General features: G+C 43.9%; 1 protein-coding gene across 1 annotated transcript; it reads right to left on the reverse strand.

Moving 5' to 3' along the window:
* Positions 1-457: 457 nt before the first annotated feature.
* On the reverse strand, positions 458-19244 carry fam89a (family with sequence similarity 89 member A). Its single transcript, XM_038800596.1, has 2 exons — positions 18908-19244; positions 458-3386 (listed from the first exon to the last, which is right to left on the reverse strand). The coding sequence occupies exons 1-2, from the start codon at positions 19163-19165 to the stop codon at positions 3102-3104; spliced, it is 543 nt and encodes a 180-aa protein (XP_038656524.1). The 5' UTR covers positions 19166-19244; the 3' UTR covers positions 458-3101.
* Between the last annotated feature and the right edge of the window lie 1450 nt (positions 19245-20694).

Consider the following 20694-nt stretch of genomic DNA (forward strand, 5'->3'; position numbering starts at 1 on the left):
AAAAGTGCATTGATAATTCCATAAAAGTGCATAGATAAAATCATGAAAAATGCCAACAGAATTTGGGTGTTGTGTACACAGAAAAAGTAGCAATGTAAAATTTTAAAAATAGTTAAACCACTCTTTGCAGTTTTGCGCAATCCATTATAGAATTCAGGAACTCAAATGTTCAAACAAACCATTCATTGCCACAGACTGAGCATTTGTTACAACATTTTCTCAATTTGACCTATTGCTGACAGAATATATAAACAGCGAGAGATGTGGCTTGTACTGAATTAGGCGCAAGGATCTTGGACGTTGTGACACAAGTGGGTGTTGGCAACTATGGAAGGTATGGAGGTATTTACGGATTCTGAAGGACCAAAACACACGCTTCAACTAATTGTCCAAGCAAACCAAGAAATGTATGCACACACACACAATTACATCAAAGTATTGGAGGCAAGACAAATGATATTTTAGCAGTTATTTACTTTTATTATCCTTTAGGAAAACATGCTTTTTCAATATTGTTGTGCATTTAGTCACTGCACACTAGAAAATAAGGATTTTATAAAATAAAATTCACTGCAAGACTTCAAAAAAAATGAAATGCATTTAAAAGTTTGTGCAGGGGACCTTCAGGCTGGGTATCTAAAAAGTATTTTGGTTCTTCGCTAACAGCTGTAATGATATACGGTTCTTTCCCAGATATATTTGAGCCATTACAAACTGGAGCACCTTACACTGCATGCAAATCAGTGTATCACAAGTAATCTAGAATTGCAGCAAGAGAAACTACTGTTTTAAGAACTAACATTTGGAAATACAGATGCAAAGGGACAAAAAAAGTTTTATATTAAAAGGTTTATAATAAGTGTCTCAGCTGCTGCCTCTGGGTATATGTTTCTTGGAAGACTTATTGATTTTGCAGTCTTTTGATTACACTATAAATTATATATGTTAGCTTTAAAATGATGTCACAAGCTATCTAAATTAACCAATTGGTTGGGCAGGAGGTTAGACGAGACAGTGTACAAGATGTGTTACTATTCTTTTAACACATTCTAATGGTTAGTTCTGTGAACAAATGATGTAAAATTTCCCTGCAATGCTCTAAAATCCCAGTTATTCCCACTGGGGTGGTGCACGGATACCCAGTCTGAACATCTGATTCAGGACAACCACAGAGCTCAAAATGTAGGTGCATAACCAGAAAAAGGCCTGCGCAAAAAAAAGTTCTCAAACTGTATGCGCGCTTTTATAAAAGTTACCAAAATATTTAAATACAAGTGTTCAATTCCCACTGGGGTGGTGCACTGATACCTGGTCTGAACATCTGATTGACAACCACAAGAGTTCAAAATGTAGGTGCAAAACCAGAAAAAGGCCCATGCAAAAAGTTCTCAAACTGTATGCACGCTTTTATAAAAGTAACCAAAACATTTAAATACAAGTGTTCAATTAGAATTTTGCACCAAACTTTTATAAATTAGAAATAATGTTCAAAAAAACACAGCTGTATTGATACTCCAAGGTGGTGAACCTCAGATACAAAATCAGTAATTACAAAGATTAATAAAACAGAATTAAATCAAATGCATTCTCATTAGAGAACTGTACAGTTAAGAAATTGCACACTGTACAGTTAAGAAATTGCACTTTTATTTTGAAAGTGCTAGCTGCACATTTATCTTCCATGTACAGTATAATAAAACCAATTTAATTCAGAGATTATAAAAGCTACATATCCCCAGTGAAGCTTATACTTCTGCTGGGTTTTCATAACCTTCAAACCTCAGCAAGAGATTTATAAAAATAAATAAATAAAGTTCATAATAAATGCTACATATGACTGGGGAGATTAGTTCCTGCCAACAATTCAAGTAGATTGCTACATTTGGGTGATGGGATTTGGTTCCTTCCCATTTAGCACATGAAAGAGGCTCAAAATTGATGCAATTAATTCTACAGGTAAAATATTGCTGTTAAGTTAATAAATGCAAATCACGCTTCTTTAGTCATCTCAATTATCTCAGGGTCAATCCGATCATCTTTAAATTATTTGTTGGTAGCAGTTATGTTTTCAATAAATTAGATTTTTGTGGTACTGAGACACTGTTTCAAACTATATTTACCAGTTCCCAGGAATATTTCTACAAGAGATGTATACAACCAAGACCATCATTTAGTCTGTACATCATTTGCATTAGATCAGGTATTGTAAAATTAACTTTTCTGGATTAATGTGAAGCAAGGCAGGTAAGAGCTATCAGTCATTAATATGAAATTCTCAATTTAATAACACTCAAAAGAAGCTTTTACTTCCAAGTCATTTGACTAGCTAAATACACTATGTATTCACAATAACTTAACCATTATCCGTGTATTGGAGTTCAGTTTGCTGGAAAGCTCTTTGAACAGGGAGTAGGACTGGCTGGCTTGCAGATTAGCATGCCAATAGCATTTTATAGTTCACACAAAGTATTTTTAACTTGGCTGGGATTGGCCTTTCATTCTAATGTAACATTACTATTAGAAGGATCAGTTCTATCCTTCACTGTATGTTGTTCACCCCTGAAATTGTAATTAGAGCAAAAATGATGGTTACATTCAGTTTACTGAAGTCAGTTTATAAAATTACTTTACAAGTCCACAGCCCTTTATGTGGTAGTCACAGTGTTTTTGCTTGATGATGCCTACAGAATTCTCTCAGTTGTTTATCAACTCGAAGATCAAGTCTGTCACGGTCTTTGATTGCTCAGTATAATCATCATGGCCCAACAAACACTAATTTCAACATCCAGAAAGATTGGACATGACGCAGTCCTACAGAAATTTTAAATACTTGCTGAGGATCTGCAACAAAAAAAATTCTGACTATTTCAAACGAGGCATTGCTAAAAAACAAGATGGTCAAAGGATTATTCAACGTGTGAAGTTGAAATGACAGTTTATATGTAAACTAGCTTAATGAAATCTGGCTACTAAAAGATTATTGCCTCTTTATCCACCACCTTTCAACTGAAACAATGCTGACCCTCGCGCGAATCAGTTTCAAAATCTACAATAGTATAATGTCAGAAACAGTGTAAAAGGTCAAAGCTGTAGAACATCTACTATATAGTGATATGAAAAGAATCCTGCATCCACTGGTCTCGGGAATTGAGTGTTTTAGGCACCTCAAGATTGGTCTCCAATTTGTCAGCCTTCCCATTTTCGACAGCGCTCTGTTCCTGGAAATACTCCTCTTCTTCATCAAAGTATCCATTTTCCAATCCATAGGAGCAATCCGAATTAGCTGCAGCTGTCAAGTCTTGGCATGTTCCTTTATATTCCTGAATGGATTCATAGAGAGACCACAGCTGACACAGCAATGACATATCCAACTGGCGCAGGCCAACCTGTGTTTTTTTTTAATGGAATAAAAAGCAAAAAACTTTTAAACCTGCAACAATACAACTTCATTAATTGGTGAGTTACAGCCACTAAAATACCATACTAGCCAAAAGGAAATTCAACAGTGGATGCATGCATGCCATGACTTGTCCCCAATAAATTTATATCCAAAGTAGATTTCAATTTTAATTGAAGTGAAGCTAAATTTTGAGGCGTGCACACTTTGGCAGAAACTACATGGTGACATAGTTGAAGAAGATCCACACCATTGTTCAACAGCATCACTAACTCCAATAAATTACTTTTCTAAACGACTAGTGGCCAAAGATTCGTGGCCATTCTGACACACTCCCACTCTATATCTGAAAGGAGTGAAGGAAGGGCCAAGAATGAGACTGGAGCCCTGGCTTTCCCACCAGTTTCTGAAGATCTTAGTTTGGGATTGGAACCTCCATCCACTCCAAACATCCTCACCCTTCCCCCACCCTAAATCAAAGGGAACATAGCTGGAGAAGGGGAATATTTTGGATTCAGTCTAGAGATTCGCACATCAATGTTAATCACTAATTTTTCAATTTACGTATTCTCCTCCAGTCAGGAGTGTCTGAATCCATGGTTATTCATTCAAACTAGTAGACCAGTTTTCTGGTTAATAATGCACGTGGAAACTAACTGAGAAATAGCAACATTTGTGCCATCACTAAAATTACTAATTTCCAACTTTGTGACACCAGACTTCATCTGACATAGCTAGTCTTCTGCTGAACCCTCATTTATGCCTTTGTTGCCTCTGGATTTAAACTATTCCAATGCACTTCTGGCTGGTTTTCCCAAGTTCTACCCTTCATAAACTTGAGGTAATTAAACTGCCTACTTCTTATTTGTAGCAAGTCCCATTCATTCATCCATCAACTCTGTGCTCATTGACTGGCACCAACCTCTAGTCAAACAACCGCTGGGCTTTAAAATCATCCCTCCAAGCCTTTACAGCCCCCACCTCTAATCTCTTCCAGTCCTACAACCCAAGATAGTTGGTTCCTCTAATTCCAGTTTCTTGTGCATTCCTAATTATAGTTGTTCCACCAGTGGTTGCCATGACTTCTGGAATACTCTCCCGATACACCACGTCCCAAAAGCTTTCCAGCTTCTCGCAACCCCAGAACACGAGAGCATGATTTGCCAGACCCCTACATATTTCTCACATTCATTTCTTACCCCCTGGAAGAACCCACCCACCCTTGCCAGAGTCATATGTACCCAGTGCACCACCTTGAACTGAATAAAACTCATCCTTGCATAGGGAGAGGTTGGCGTTCACCCGCTGCATCGCCTCACATCAGAGTCCCCAACCTATTTTCCTCCCCAGCTCCTCTGCCTTACGCTTTATCCTCACAACCTGTGCCTTGCCCTGCTCCCCCAACCAACCATGTGTCCCCAATCCTACCATCCCCCAAATTGTCAGGGAGCAGCAGTTGCTCCAACAATGTGTACTCCAGTAACTGGGGGAACAGCTGCCACTGCCACTTCTTTTGCACAAAGTCCTACACCTGCATGTACCTAAACTCGCTACCAATGGCAGCTCAAACCTCTCCCACAGCTCATCCAGTCCCACAACTTGCACTCAGAACATATCTCTAACCCACTGCAGCCCTGCCACCACCACACCTTCTCCACATTCACAGCCCAGCCCAGTATTAATACACCGGGTTCAGGAGTGCTAACCCCCCTTTCTGTCTCTGCCTCTGTAGCAGAGCCCTCTTCACCCTCGGTACCTTCCCCACCCATAGAAACTCCCAAATCAGTGCCTCCACCCGTCAGAAGGAAGCAAGAGGGTCTGAAAGACAGACAGGACGTTGGCATCACATTCATCTTCACCACCTGCACCCGCGCCAATGACAAGTGCAAAACATCTCCGTTAACCTCTCCACCTGTGCATCGTGACACACGAGTCACCCTAATCCCCAATATCCAAACTGCTCTCTTCCCACCTTACATGGTAGTATCCCCAAATTGGCCCCCCATCCCATGCACTAGGAATACCTCACTCTTCTCTACCTTCAGCTTGTACCCGAAAAAGGCCCTAAACCTCTCCAACAGGCCCATAATTCTGCCCATACTCTCCAGCAGGTCACACAAACAACATCAGGTTGTCAGAGTACAATGACACCCAATGCTCCCTACCCTCCCCTCAGAATCCCTTGCCACTCGGCCGAGCCCTGAATGGCCATTGCCAAGGGCTCAATTGCCAGCACAAATAACGACAACAGCACAACGTTCCCTTGTGCAGCCCAAAATACCCTGAACATGTCTCATTCATACGCATGCCTATAAAGGGACATATGCAAAAGACAGACCCTGCAACAAACTTTGGCCCAATCCCAAACCTATTTAGAATTTCAAACAGGTACGTTCACTCTACCAGGTCAAAGGCCTTCTCCATAACCATGGATACAATAACCTCTGGTGTCTGTCCCCCTGAAGGAGTCATAACATTAAACAGCCTCCTACTGTTGCTGGAGAGCTTCCTTCACAAAACTGTTTGATCTACCTCTGGCACACACCCCTCCAACCTACACGCCAACACCTTCGCCAGTACTTTCACATCAGTGTTCAAAGAGATGGACCTGGAAGACCCACATCCCAGTGGGTCCTTCCCCTGCTTTAGAATCAGCAAAATCGCCACTTCTCCACCACCTCACAAAACATCCCCAACACGCGTTTGGTAATTACAGGCCAGTTAGTCTTACTTCAGTGGTAGGCAAAGTAATGCAAAGGGTACTGAGGGATAGGATTTCTGAGCATCTGGAAAGACACTGCTTAATTAGGGATAGTCAGCACGGATTTCCGAGGGGTAGTTCTTGCCTCACTAGTCTTACTTGAATTATTTGAGGAGGTGACCAAGCACGTGGATGAAGGTAAAGCAGTGGATGTAGTGTACATGGATTTTAGTAAGGCATTTGATAAGGTTCCCCATGGTAGGCTTTTGCAGAAAGTAAGGAGGCATAGGATAGTGGGAAATTTGGCCAGTTGGATAACGAACCGGCTAACAAGTCAGAGAGTGGTGGTGGATGGCAAATATTCAGCCTGGAGCCCAGTTACCAGTGGCGTACCGCAGGGATCAGTTCTGGGTCCTCTGCTGTTTGTGATTTTCACTAATGACTTGGATGAGGGAGTTGAAGGGTGGGTCAGTAAATTTGCAGACGATACAAAGATTGCGGGAGTTGTGAATAGTGAGGAGGGCTGTTGTCGGCTGCAAAGAGACATAGATAGGATGCAGAGCTGGGTTGAGTAGTGGCAGATGGAGTTTAACCCTGAAGAGTGAGAGGTTATCCATTTTGGAAGGACAAATATGAAGGCGGAATACAGGGTTAACAGTAGGGTTCTTGGCAATGTGGAGGATCAGAGAGATCTTGGGGTCTATGTTCATAGATTTATGAAAGTTGCCACTCAAGTGGATAGAGCTGTGAAGAAGGCCTGTGGTGTGCTCGCGTATATTAGCAGAGGGATTGAATTTAAGAGCCGTGAGGTGATGATGCAGCTGTACAAAACCTTGGTACAGCCACATTTGGAATACTGTGTGCAGTTCTAGTCGCCTCATTTTAGGAAGGATGTGGAAGCTTTGGAAAAGGTGCAAAGGAGATTTACCAGGACGTTGCCTGGAATGGAGAGTAGGTCTTACGAGGAAAGATTGAGGGTGCTAGGCCTTTTCTCATTGGAACGGAGAAGGATGAGGGGCGACTTGATAGAGGTTTATAAGGTGATCAGGGGAATAGATAGAGTAGACAGTCAGAGACTTTTTCCCCGGGTGAAACAAACCAATACAAGGAGACATAAATTTAAGGTGAATGGTGGAAGATATAGGGGGATGTCAGAGGTAGGTTCTTTACCCAGAGAGTAGTGGGGGCATGGAATGCACTGCCTGTGGAAGTAGTTGAGTCGGAAACATTGGGGACCTTCAAGCGTCTATTGGATAGGTACATGGATTACAGTAGAATGATGGGGTGTAGACAAATTTGTTCTTAATCTAGGACAAAAGTGCAGCACAACATCGTGCTGTATTTTTCTATGTTCTATGTGGGAAACCAACTCTGGTCTCAAACTGCTTATAAAACTCAGCCAGAAATCCATCCGGCTCTAGGGTCTTCCCCAACTGCATTCCCATGCTACTATCCCATCAGCTCCCTCAGACCCACTGGCTCCTCCAATGCCTGCCTCTTCCTCTACTCCAGCTCTGGGAACTCCAACCCATCTTGAAGCTGGCGCATATTCCCCACCTCAGCCTTATACAACTTCTCATTTTACCCCCTGAACACCCCATTTATCTTTTCCAGCTCCGGCACCAACCCCCTCCTCCACCCTTACCTGCAAAATATTCCTAGACGCTGCCTGACGCCACAATTGGTGGGCCAATATATAGCTTGCCTTCTCTCTATACTCATACCACATCCCCACTCCTCCGCAGCTGCCCCAACGCCTTGCCCGTCGTCAAACTGCATCTGCAAACTCTTCCTCGGTCAGCAACTCCTTCAAAAAGGGGCCACTGAATATCTCCTAGCCACCTCGATTATCTTGTCCAACAGCCGCCGGTATTAGTGCCTCCTCCCCCTCCCCCATGAGCCTTAAACAAAATCTCACTTCGGACCACCACCTTCAATGCTACCCAGAACGTGGCCACCGACACCACCTTATTCGGATTAAGCTCCACACAATTCCTAATCGCCACACTCGCCTTCTCACAAAATGCCTTGTCCGCTAGAATCTCCACCTGGTCTCCGCACCTGCCCCAAACTAAGCCTCACCTCTAGCCAATGCAAGCGTAGTCAGAAATCACTATTCCCACATACTCTGCCCCTACCATGCTCATCAGCACCACCCGACACCACACAAAAAAAATCAATTCTAGATTACATCTTGTCCATGTGCGAGAAGGAGTACTCCCTCCCTCCTCGGTTCCTGATCCAACATCCCCATTCTATTCATAAACCCTCCCAGCTCTCTCCCCATCCTCGACCTTCCCATCAACTTAGGGCTCGACCTGTCCACCTTCGTCACAGTTAAAATCCTCTCCCTTGATCAGCTGTTGCAAATTCAAGTCTGTAATCACCCCTAGCACCCTCTTTACAAACTCCACATCATCTCAGTTTGGCATATAAACATTGACTAACACCCCACTCACTATCACAAATCTTCCCTGGATCCTGCACCTTCCTGGCCCCCACAAACCCCATTTTCTTGCTTGTTGCCTCTCCTCAACTAACTTCTTCCAGCCCTACAACCACACTAAAACAGAAGTGTTCCTGATTCCAGACTCCTATGTACTCACCAATCTTTTCCCAGGGGCCTTGTCCTGACTAGGACGAACTCCCTGGAATTCCCTTGAAAAATAACCCCACCCTTCAAATCCTCAACCGCCTCACCTAATGTCTGTTCTGTTGCTCTGTATCAGAATTTTTTGAAGTAACCTTTTCCAAACTAAAGGCACATGATAACAATAATAATCTTTATTATTGTCAAAAGTAAGCTTACATTAACATTAATAAAGTTACTGTGAAAATCCCCGAGTTGCCACACTACGGCACCTGCTCGAATACATTTAGAGGGAGAATTCAGAACGTCCTAATCACCTAACAAACACGTCTTTCGGGACTTGTGGGAGGAAACCAGAGTGCCCGGAGAATACCAACGCAGACACGGGGAGAACGTGCAGACTCCGCACAGAGAGTGACCCAATCCGGGAATCAAACCTGGAACCCTGGTGCTGTGAAGCAACAGTGCTAACCACTGTGCTATCATGCCACCCATATGCAACTTGTAGCTTTTGCTGGTCCAAATTAACTGAACAGAAAACAAAAACAGCAAATCAGAAGGATTTTCTAAATACAGAACAGCAAATACAAAAAAAATCTTTATTCTTGGAGGGTGTAAACATTTGTGTACTGTGGATAAGAGTCAAATTAAAAACTTAATAGAACCATTAATACAAATAAAACAATGAGTAACATGACTGAAAGGGAACATCGGCTAGGAATAATCTCGGTTCTCTAGCTATCTAACGTTGAAAATTCCTCCTATGCTGATTTGCTCTTTTGTTTAATTTTCTGCGTGATTAATTTGAGCCAAATAAAGCTACAAGCTGTTAGACAATACAAAAGGAAATAAAACTAGTTTCAACACAAGATGCATACAAAGTAAATATTATTCAGGGTATTTAGGACCACTGAAGAATTAAGAATATAGTATTAAATATCTAGCATCAGATTTTTACACACTGGTACAAGTTAGAACATAGGTCTACTAAAGGAAGATATGGAACAATTGGTGCAGGAAATAGGAAGTGTTGGATCTAAAAATAAATTTGTGGAATGCAACCTGTGCTAATGAGAGAAATCAGTCCAAAAAAGAGAGCTTGAGTCTTGGATCGTAATTTATTAATCTGCCTTGCAATGCAAACTGCAAGAGCACTGAATTATAGTCAGGAACATAGAACATACACAGTGCAGGAGGCCATTCAGTCCATCAAGTCTGCACCGACGCACTTAAACCCTCACTTCCACCCTACTTTATGTTCTATGTTCTATCCCCGTAACCCAATAACCCCTCCTAACTTTTTTGTTTGTTTGCACTGAGTGCTGAATTTGGGTGCATTTGAGTGCTACAGTGAGGAGGGAGTAAGGTGCTCCTTTCGTTTCATTTCCTACATTTCCTCAGAGCAGGAAGAGAAGACAAAACTTTCCCAGGTTCGATTCCCGGCTGGGTCACTGTCTGTGCGGAGTCTGCACATCCTCCCCGTGTGTGCGTGGGTTTCCTCTGGGTGCTCCGGTTTCCTCCCACAGTCCAAAGATGTGCGGGTTAGGTGGATTGGCCAGGCTAAATTGCCCTTAGTGTCCTAAAAAATAAGGTTAATGGGGGTTGTTGGGTTACTGGTATAGGTATATGTCGCTCGAGTAGGGTGATCATTGCTCGGCACATCATCGAGGGCCGAAGGGCCTGTTCTGTGCTGTACTGTCCTAATTCTAATTCTAAACATTCTCTTTGGTGGTACTGGTCGCTCCAATAAGACAGTCATATGTTCAGGGTGGGTTAACATGGGGAATTTAACATTAATCATTTGAATTGGATATCCCTGTCTTTCACACATCTCCATTTGTCGTTCCAAAGCTGGCTGAAGAAACGCCAAAATAATCCCAAAATCAAAATTGAGCTGCTTTATTTCAAGGCAAGTGAACATACAGAGTACCAATAAAATTTAAAATGAATACGGTTTTTATGTAATAACACCCTATGCTTTGATGAGTGTTTATTCATACCCATCAATAAATCTTTCCAAAAGAGGCATAGCTATCCTAGTTAGAACACAACATTCCTCACCCATTCATGTGTCTATCAAGATACATCTTAAAAAGTTGTAATTGCGTCTACCTCCACTGGCAACCAGTTCCAGGCACCCACCACCCTTGGTGGAAAATCTTTCCCCCACTCACCTTGAACCTGTGCCTCCTTGTTATGGAGTCTTCTACCCTGGGGAAAAAGCTTCTGACTATTCACCCTGTCTATACCTCTCTGTAGACCTCAAATCAGGTATTCCCTCAGCCTCAATCTTTCCAATGAAAACAATCAGAACTCTCCTCATAGTTAACGCCTTCCAGCCCAGACAACATTCCAGTAAACCTTCTTTGCACTCTCTGAAAATCACCTACATCCATCTGGTAGTGTGGCAACCAGAACTGCATGCAATATTCCAAATGTGGCCTAACTAAAGTTTACAACGGGAACATGACCTGTCAACCCTTATACGCAACGGCAATGAAAGCAAGCATGTCATATGTCTCCTTGATTACCTTAACCAACTGCATTTCAACTTTCATGGAACTATGGATCTGAACACCCAGTTCCCTGTCAATGCTCCCAAGGGTTTTGCCATTTACTGTATAATTCACACCCGAATTTGATCTTCCAAAATGCATCACCTCACATTTGTCAGCATTGAACTCCATCTGTTATTTCTCTGCCCAACTCTCTAATATATCTGTATTCTTGGACAGTCCCCTTCACTATTTGCAACTTCACCCATCTTAGTGTCATCTGCAAATTTGCCAATCAGACCATTTACATTTTCTTCCAGATCATTTATGTACAATTACAAACAACAGTGGTCCCAGCACTGATCCCTGTGTGATAGATTGATTTATTCATGGTTTTAGATGCCAATTGAATGCATAAGCTAAAGAGTGAAATTATTTAAAATGCCTTGACTGTGAGGATGCAACCATTGTTTTAGATAATGAATCAACTATTGAACTCTTATAGTGTCTTGTTGGTGGAAATTTGGACAGTTTCAGTGAATATTTCACATAATGAATTGACTATTGTATTTCAGTGCATTTATCAATAAGAAATTATCTAATTAGTTACAGCAAGGTCTATGGCCAGCAGTGGTGTCAGAAACCTATTTTCATAAAACTGCACACGTAGGCGCTTAACTAACTTTGATGGACACTAGTCAATCTCAAGTAATGGCCAATGGTCAATTAATAAATCATCCTCCAAGAAACAGACAACCATTTGAACAAATCAGGTCTCATCTGAGAATTAGAAGCTAATTAGAGTAAATGAGGGATTATATCATAGATAACCATTCCCTTAAAAGTAGAACCTCGTGGGCGAGATTTTGTTCCTGAATCAACTATTTGTTTGTGATTTCTTTATGCTATTATGTTTAATGCATTTGTTTGCCATGTATTTCACCATTTCTTTGCCATCTATTTCACCAGTTTATGTATTATTTTTCTAAGTTTTGATTCAGTTCTTATGCAACAGTATTAAAGTGAATAATTAGCAATAAAGTTGTATTTTCTACACCCCCAATCAACTGGACAATCAATTTTTATTAGAAGGTAAAACAAGAGTCCTGACACTGTGGAACACCACCAGTTACAGATCTCTATTCTTCAGGGTGGCACAGAAGCACAATGGTAGCACTGTTGCTATACAGCACCAGGGTCCCAGGTTAGATTCCTGGCTTGGGTCACTGTCTGTGCGGAGTCTGCACGTTCTCCCCCTGACTGCGTGGGTATCCTCCGGGTGCTCCAGTTTCCTCCCACAAATCCTGAAAGACATGCGTGTTAGGCGAATTGGACATTCTGAATTCTCCCTCTGTGTACCCGAACAGGCACTGGAGTGTGGCAACTAGGTGTTTTTCACAGTAACTTCATTGCAGTGTTAATAAGCCTTCCTGTGACACCAATAAAAGACTATGAAAAATACCTTCCACTGTTACTCTGTCTCCTCTTGCCAAGCCAGTTCTTTATCCATCTAGCTAGCACACCCAGAATCCCATGCGACGTTACCTTTTGTACCAGTCTTACCATCCTCCACTTTTAGGAAAAAGAGGGGGAGATCTTTAAGGAACTGAACATATTTTATATATTTGTAAGTGCCCTAGTCTCACATCAAGAAGTGAAATACCTGGATATTCCATTCAGTTACAATCTGGACCAAGGAAAACAAATGAAAGATTCAGAAGGCAGGAGCAACAACCCAATCCCCAGCAAGACTGTAATCAGTAGGGATTAGGGTGCTAAGCAACAAAGAGGAGCCTACTGTATATTAGATGATGAATAGTCTGTAGAGAAAAAGTAGTCAAAATTAATTGCGTGTTTAACCCTGTCATAAACAGTTTCTTAAAAAACAGTCGTATTTACTGTTACTGTAAAAGGCTCCATTAAACTGGTTTGATAACTCAATGTAGTACGAGTGTCCAGCATGAATCAATGTAATTTCTCCAAAAACTTGCCCTTGTGGGCTTTAAGGCACTTCACAAATAAGTGCAAGGAAACAGATGGCAAAGTAGGAAAGAGGAGCACAGTCCAAAAGCTTGGTTAAAGGTGTGTGTTTTTTTTAAAACAAACTGGACATATTAAGAGTCAGAGCTCAAAACTGTTTAATTAATTTATGGGATGTGGGCATCACTGGTTAGGCCAATATTTATTATTGCCGATCCAGAGTTGCCCATCAGAAGGTGGTGGGGAGTTGCCTTCTTGAACCATTGCAGTCCGAGGTTTAGATCCTCTAGCGCTGTTTGGGAGGGGGTTCCAAGATTTTGACTGAGGGACAGTGATTTTGACAGAGTTCCAAGATTTTTACTAGGCTACCACTTTGTCAGTGGTGGAGGGATTGAATGTCTGTGGAAGGGGTAACAATCAGCAGGCTGCTTTGTCCTGGATGGTTTCATGCTTCTGGAGTGGTGTTGGAGCTGCACTCATCCAGGCAAGTGGAAAGTATTCCATTACACTCCTGACTTGTGCCTTCTAGATTGACAACACGCTTTTTGTTGGGTGGTGGTGGTGGTGGTGGTGGTGGTGGTGGGGGGGGGGGGGGGGGGGGGGGGGGGGGAGAGTTACTCGCCATGGATTCCTAGTGTAGCCATCCAAGATGGCCACCTGTAAAGAATTATGGGAATTATGGCCAGGTTTGGGACACAGACAACCTGCAGTCCAGAAGTATGCACGAATTCACACCTGCAAATGGGCCATTCAAGGCGATTAAAACAACAATGGGACCATCAAGTCCATCGCATCATCTTCCAGACTAGGCAGCACCGAGGTCCTACTCCGAACCTTCCCAGGATTGGCCACTGATGCGCACCCCAAAAGTGATATGGCAGCCCCTGATTGGATGTGACCAGAGGGTGGAGCCTGAGGAATTGATTGACAGTGACCCAGAAACTGCCCACAAAAGGGGCAGGGAAAACTCAGCCAGTTAAAAGACAATGCAGCCATGATCTTGGATCCGGCCTATGCCAACCCATGTGCAGCATTACGACCAGACAGCCAAGTTCAAGACCAACGATCGCTACCAGACGGATGAGCCCAGCAGAAACAGAGTCACTTCTTCCACCCAGCCACGCTGGATCCATCTGCATAGAGCCAGTTGCCCTGAAGTTAAGTATAGATTATTCTAGTTGTTAGGTGTAGTTGAACTTGTAATGTTTTGTGTTGCATGTCGAAATAATCCTTGTGTGTAAATAAACCATATTTGAACCTGAATTGACTAACTGTGTGGTCCTTTGATCTATATCCGGTAAAGCCTTGTGGTGGTATCATTTGATATCTGGCAAACTCTAAAGAGCATTATTAAAAAGAGCAACACTAGCCTTTGACCTGTTCTGGTATCCACCGTATTAACATGGCTAGACCAGTCCAATGTCTGATCAATGGTAATCCCAGGATGTCTATTTTAGGGGATTCAGCGATGGCAATGCTATTGAATGTAAAGGGGCAATAGTTAGAGCCGCTCTTGTAGGAGATGGTCATTGCCTGGCACAAGCATAACTTGCTATTTGTCAGCCCAAGCCTGGATATTGTCCACATCTTGCTGCATTAGGACATGGACTGCTTCATTATCTGAGGAGTCATGAATGATGCTGAACAAAACATCCCCATTTCTAACCTTATGATGGAAGGGAGGTCATTGGTAAAGCAGCTGAAGATGATTGGGTGATTGGGTCTAACCTGTGGAACTTCTGAAGTAATGTCCTGGATCTGAGATGATTGACCTCCAACCTCCACAACCATCTTCCTTTGTGCCAGGTATGACTCCAATCAGCAGAGTTTCCCCAGATTCCTATTGACTCCAGTTTTGCTAAGGCTCCTTGATACCTTATTCAGTCAAATGCTGCCCTCATGTCAATACTCTCACCTCACCTTTGGAATTCTGCTCTTTTGTCCATGTTTGAACCAAAGCTATAATGAGGTCAGGAGCTGAGTGACCCTGGCGGAACCCAAAAGAGTGTCCATGAGCAGGTTATTGCTGAGTAAGTGTCACTTGATAGCACTGTTGATGACTCCTTTCATCATCTTACTGATGGAGAGTAGATTGATAGGGCGGTAATTGGCTGGGTTGAATTTGTCTTGTTTCCGGTGTACAGGACTCAGCTGGGCAATTTTCCACATTGCCAGGTAGATGCCAGTGTTGTAGCTGTACTGAAACAGCATGGCTTGGTGTGGCAAGTTGTGGAGCACAAGTCTTCAGGACTATTGCCGGAATATTGTCAGGGCCCATAGCCTTTGCAGCATCCAGTGACTTCAGCTGTTTCTTGATATCATGTGGGGTGAATAGTATTGGCTGAAGACTGACATCTATGATGCTGAGGATATCAGAGACCGAGATGGATCATCCACTCGGCACTTCTGGCTGAAGATTGTTGGGAATACTTCAGTCTTGCCTTTTGCATAATGTGCTAGGCTCCTGAACTAACTTATGAAATGTGGAGCAAAAGTACAGAAGATTAAAGAAATAGAACCTTCAGGAGGGGATACAAAGTTCAAGTAGATTGCAGAGAAAAAATTTGACATGGGTGTGGGGGGTCATATAGACAAGAATTTTACCTTCATTATGTCCTCTGAAGAAAGCTGGACATATAGAGAAAATCCTAAATACAAAACACAAATGAGGGGCTGACAATGTAACAGCTCTCTGGGCAAACAGGTCGTTTGCCAAGGGAATACTATTCCATATTATTTTGTACATTACATAATGCTTTTGCTTATGGCTGTTTATGAGAAATTCATCTGGTAAAGAGCCTGAAACGTTCCAAGGACTGGCACTTCATCCTTGTTTCTATGTCAGAGACAATGAATGAGTTGTGAAAATGTCAAGCAAGAACTCTTTGGGGAACATGGGGAAGAAGTGAAAACAAAAAACAATCTTCGAATACACCTGCAGGTGCAAACAACATGGCATTGGTCAATGTCAGCAGGACACCACTACTGTTCATAGTATATCAAAATGATTTGGAGGAAAAAATGTAACTGGTCTGATTAGTAAGTTTACAGACAAAGGTTGGTGGAATTGCGGATAGCGATGGGGACTGTCAGAGGATACAGCAGGATTTAGATCGTTTGGAGACTTGGACGGAGAGATGGCAGACGGAGTTTAATTCGGACAAACGTGAGGTAATGCATTTTGGAAGGTCTAATGCAGGGAGGGAATATACAGTGAATGGCAGAACCCTCAAGAGTATTGACAGTCAGAGAGATCTTGCTATACAGGTCCACAGGTCACTGAAAGGGGCAACACAGGCAGATGCGTGCCTTCATTAGCCGGGGCATCGAGTATAATAATTAGCAAGTCATGTTGCAGCTATATAGAACCTTAGTTAGGCCACACTTGGAGTATAGTGTTCAATTCTGGTCGCCACACTACCAGAAGGATGTGGAGGCTTTAGAGAGGGTGCAGAAGAGATTTACCAGGATGTTGCCTGGTATGGAGGCCATTAGCTACGAGGAGCGGTTGAATAAATTTGGTTTGTTCTCACTGGAACGACGGAGGTTGAGGGGCGACCTGATAGAGGTCTACAAAATTATGAGGGGCATAGGCAGAGTGGATATTCAGAGGCTTTTTCCCAGGGTAGAGGAGTCAATTACTAGGGGGCATATGTTTAAAGTGTGAGGGGCAAGGTAGAGGAGATGTACGAGGCAAGTTCTTTTTACACAGAGGGTAGTGGGTGCCTGGAACCCGCTGCTGGAGGTGGTTGTGGATGCAGGGACGATAGTGACATTTAAGGGGCATCTTGACAAATACATGAATAGGATGAGAATAGAGGGATATGGACCCAGGAAGTGTAGAAGATTTTAGTTTAGATGGGCAGCATGATCGGCACAGGCTTGGAGGGCTGAAGGACCTGTTCCTGTGCTGTACTTTTCTTTGTTCTTTGACACATTTCCCAAAGCGACAACAATGATTGAAATTCACCCCATCAGGAACCCCATGAACAGATGAATTTTGTTTGAAGAATTACATGGTAAAAATTAGGTTAAATGTTCGGCAATTCTTTTCCTGGCAGACATATGGAACTAATGGTTTGCATGGACAGTGCTGATTTACTGTATACCTTTGACAAAGAACTGGACCAATGATCACATCATACAAGAGACTGTTTTGATGAAAGATCATCAACCTCTTTCTCTCCCGCCAGATTCTGCCTGACCTGCTGAATATTTCCAGCAAAGTGTTTTTATTTCAGATTCCCAACATATCTTGCCTTGCATACAAGGTGTACATCCTAAATAATGTGTTGTGGTCAACATGGCAGAGAATTGAGATTGCCTGGAGGGATTCGGAAATAGGCATCAGATTTTCCTTTTTTTTGATAAATGGCTCAAATTGCTGATCTGGCATTTTGCCTCTCCCACAAAATTACATGACTGGCACATGAGAGTTATGGCTAAGGGATCACACCACATCTGACAGGCTACATGGACCTGATTTTTTTTTCAGTGAAGTTTTTTGTATGTCCTTGGATAATGTACATTTTCACCACCACCTAAGCTCACATATGTACCAAACAACTCAGCATAGGAACCACTGTTTGAACTTGTATTACATGGGGTTCAGATTGATCCCTGCCCCATTCACCAGTGAGTGACCCAGGGTTGCCCGGAATATCATCCAATGTCCCGCTCCCCTCCCCAGTGGTCTGTCAGGGCACTTGGATATTGTGCTCACTCCCAGGCATCCCAATAATGTGCCCTACCCAATGTCTGACAGTGTACTGTGCCTCTCCCCATTATCTGACAGTTCACACAAACATTGCACCCCTCCCCCTGTGTGTGCACACCAATAGTGTCCCCTACCCAGCCTGACAGTATACTCCAATATAAAACCCTCTTCTCCAGTCTTGACCGTGCACCTCAATATAGTGCCTCCTCCCCAGTCTGACAGTGTAGCCCAATATAGTGACAGTGGGGCAGTGGCTAGCACTGCTGCCTCACAGCACAAGGGACCTGGGTTCAATTTGAACCGTGGGTAACTGTGTGGAGCTTGTGCTTCTCCCCATGTCTGTGTGGGTTTCCTCCCATAGCTCAAAGATGTGCAGGTTAGGTGGATTGGCCACGCTAATTGACAGCATGGTTTTATGAAGGGTTAAGTCATGCTTGGCAAACTTGCTGCAGTCCTTGAAGGACCAGCAAGGTGGATAATGGGGAACCTGTGGATGCAGTGTATCTAGACTTCTAGAAGGCACTTGACAAGATGCCACACAAAGGCTGTCCCAGAAGGAGATCACAGGGGATGTTCCGCCTTGTAGGGCAATCTAGAACAAGAGGTCACAGGTATAGGTTGAATGGCAGTAGCTTAAAACGGAGATGAGGAGGAACTACTTCTCACAGAGGATGGCAAATTTGTGGCACTCTGCCCCAGAGTGGGGTGAAACAGGAGTCATTAAATGGTTTCAAGAGGGAGATAGATACGTTTCAGATTTTAAAAAACAGGTTAAAGGGACTTGGGGAACAGGTTGGGAGGTGGCTTTGAGACCAGTAAGAGATCAGCAGAGCAGGCTCAAAGGGCTGAATTGCCTACTTCTGCTCCTATTCCCCCCTTAGTGTCTACGGGCATGGGGCACCAGCCCAGCTAGAGTGCCCACTTTCAGAGTGTCAGCACAGACTCGATGGGCCGAATGGCCTCCTCCTGTACCGTAGGAACTCTATCGTGCCCCCTCCCCAACGTGCCGTTACCCTGCCACACTCACCATCTCTTTCCGGAGCAGGGCCAGTGCAGCGTCCAGGTTGGCCGGTTTGTTGGGCCGGTTGCTGTGGCGGCTGCTGGCGGTGCGGGCCCGGCTCAGGTCCTCCTGGATCATGCAGCGTTTGGCGTACACCCGCTCCATGTCGCGCCACGAGCCGCCGCTCGAGTTCAGCAGCCCGCTCAGGCTCTTCGGTAGCGGCGGCAGACCCTCCAGGCACGTCGTGTTCGGCACGGAGCCGCCGTTCACCAGCTTCCCGGCCATGTCAGCTGCTCGCCCAGGCGGTTCCGGGTGGGGGAGCGATCTGTGTGTGTGAAAGGGGGGAGGGGAGGGAGGGAGGGTTCCGCCCTCTGACTGCGCGGCGCTCACCTCCTGCGCACGCGCGGCCCTGAGCCGCAGCCGTTAACCCGCATTTAAACCGCTCGCGCAGTTAACCGCCTCCCCTTCCGAGCGTGACGTCAGCCGCCTCGGCCGTGGCACGCGCGAACATCCCCCGATTCCGCCTCCAGGTCCTCCGGACCGCTCTTTGATTGGTCCAAGTGGCTGTCAATCGAAGAGGCGGAGTCAAATGGCCGGCGGGCACCGTTATAGGGGCGGGTCTTTGTGCAGCTATCTGCAGGGCGGCGGCTGCCTTGTTTTTCAGGGAAGGTCGCTTGGTGGTCACTGACCGGCTGTCGACGCTTTCTCCCGTTGGACGGTGGGAAGATTCAGTGCGCTCACATTTCAAAGGAAAGGGAGCCGAGATCATAATTAATTTTTAGCCGTGGCTGACAGGCTGTACTTTTTTTTATTAGTCAGATTAGTGGCGTTACAGATATTGAGCCCAAACGCAATGTTTAATTGGGCGTCGTCAATGGAGCGACCAGACTTGAGGGTGGTGGCAACAAAAAGATTTCCACTTATGCAGCGCCTTAACATTAGAATGCCCCAAAGCCCTTTGCATCCGATAAAGGGCTTTTGATGTGTGATCGCTGTGGTAATGTAGGAAAACCGGTCCAATTTGTGCATTGCAACCTCTTGCCAACAACGATTTGATAATGACCAGGTAATCGGTTTTGGTGATGTCGGATCTCTTATTCTATCTTCCAAATAAGAGTTGATTGGAGGTGTCCAAATGATTCACTTCAACACACTTACATAAGAACTACATCAAAACTTAGAAATGAAATATTCAAATACAATTAAGAAATCACTTTTAAAATAAATAGACGGAATGTTTCAAGAACTTGAAAAGGTAGGGACTCAGGGGGGAACATTGACCACGAGGTCTTACTCTTAAGGGAATCCCTATCAAGGACTAGTCCCTCATTTACTTGCATGGTTTCTAAATCTCTGCTGAGACCACCTGGCTGGTTCAAATAGATGTTACTTGGAGGGCAATTTACTAATTAGACATTGGCCATTACTTAACTTTTCATAACAGAACTTTCTGTTATGAACAGAATGTGCTGTTGTTGTCTGGCGCACTGACCTCTACCTCACAGGCTGAGTGCCAACTCTCAGATACTTCCTCTTGCCTCCCCCTGGACCATGACCAGACCACTGAACATCAAGGCATTATCTCCCAACACCATTAGCGACCTCATTTCCTCGATGCCTTCCCCCTACAGCTTCCAACCTCATAGTCTCCCAATCCCGAACAGCCGGCTTTTACCTACTTCCCAAAATCCACAAAAAGGATGGTCCCAGCAGGCCTGTTGTGTCAGCATGCTTTTGCCCCACTAAATTTATTTCCTCTTATCTTGACTCCATCCTCACTCCTCTGGTCCATTCCCTCCCCACCTACACCCAGG

Source organism: Scyliorhinus canicula, chromosome 6 (genome assembly GCF_902713615.1).
Source record: "Scyliorhinus canicula chromosome 6, sScyCan1.1, whole genome shotgun sequence".
NCBI classification, from domain to species: Eukaryota; Metazoa; Chordata; class Chondrichthyes; order Carcharhiniformes; family Scyliorhinidae; genus Scyliorhinus; species Scyliorhinus canicula.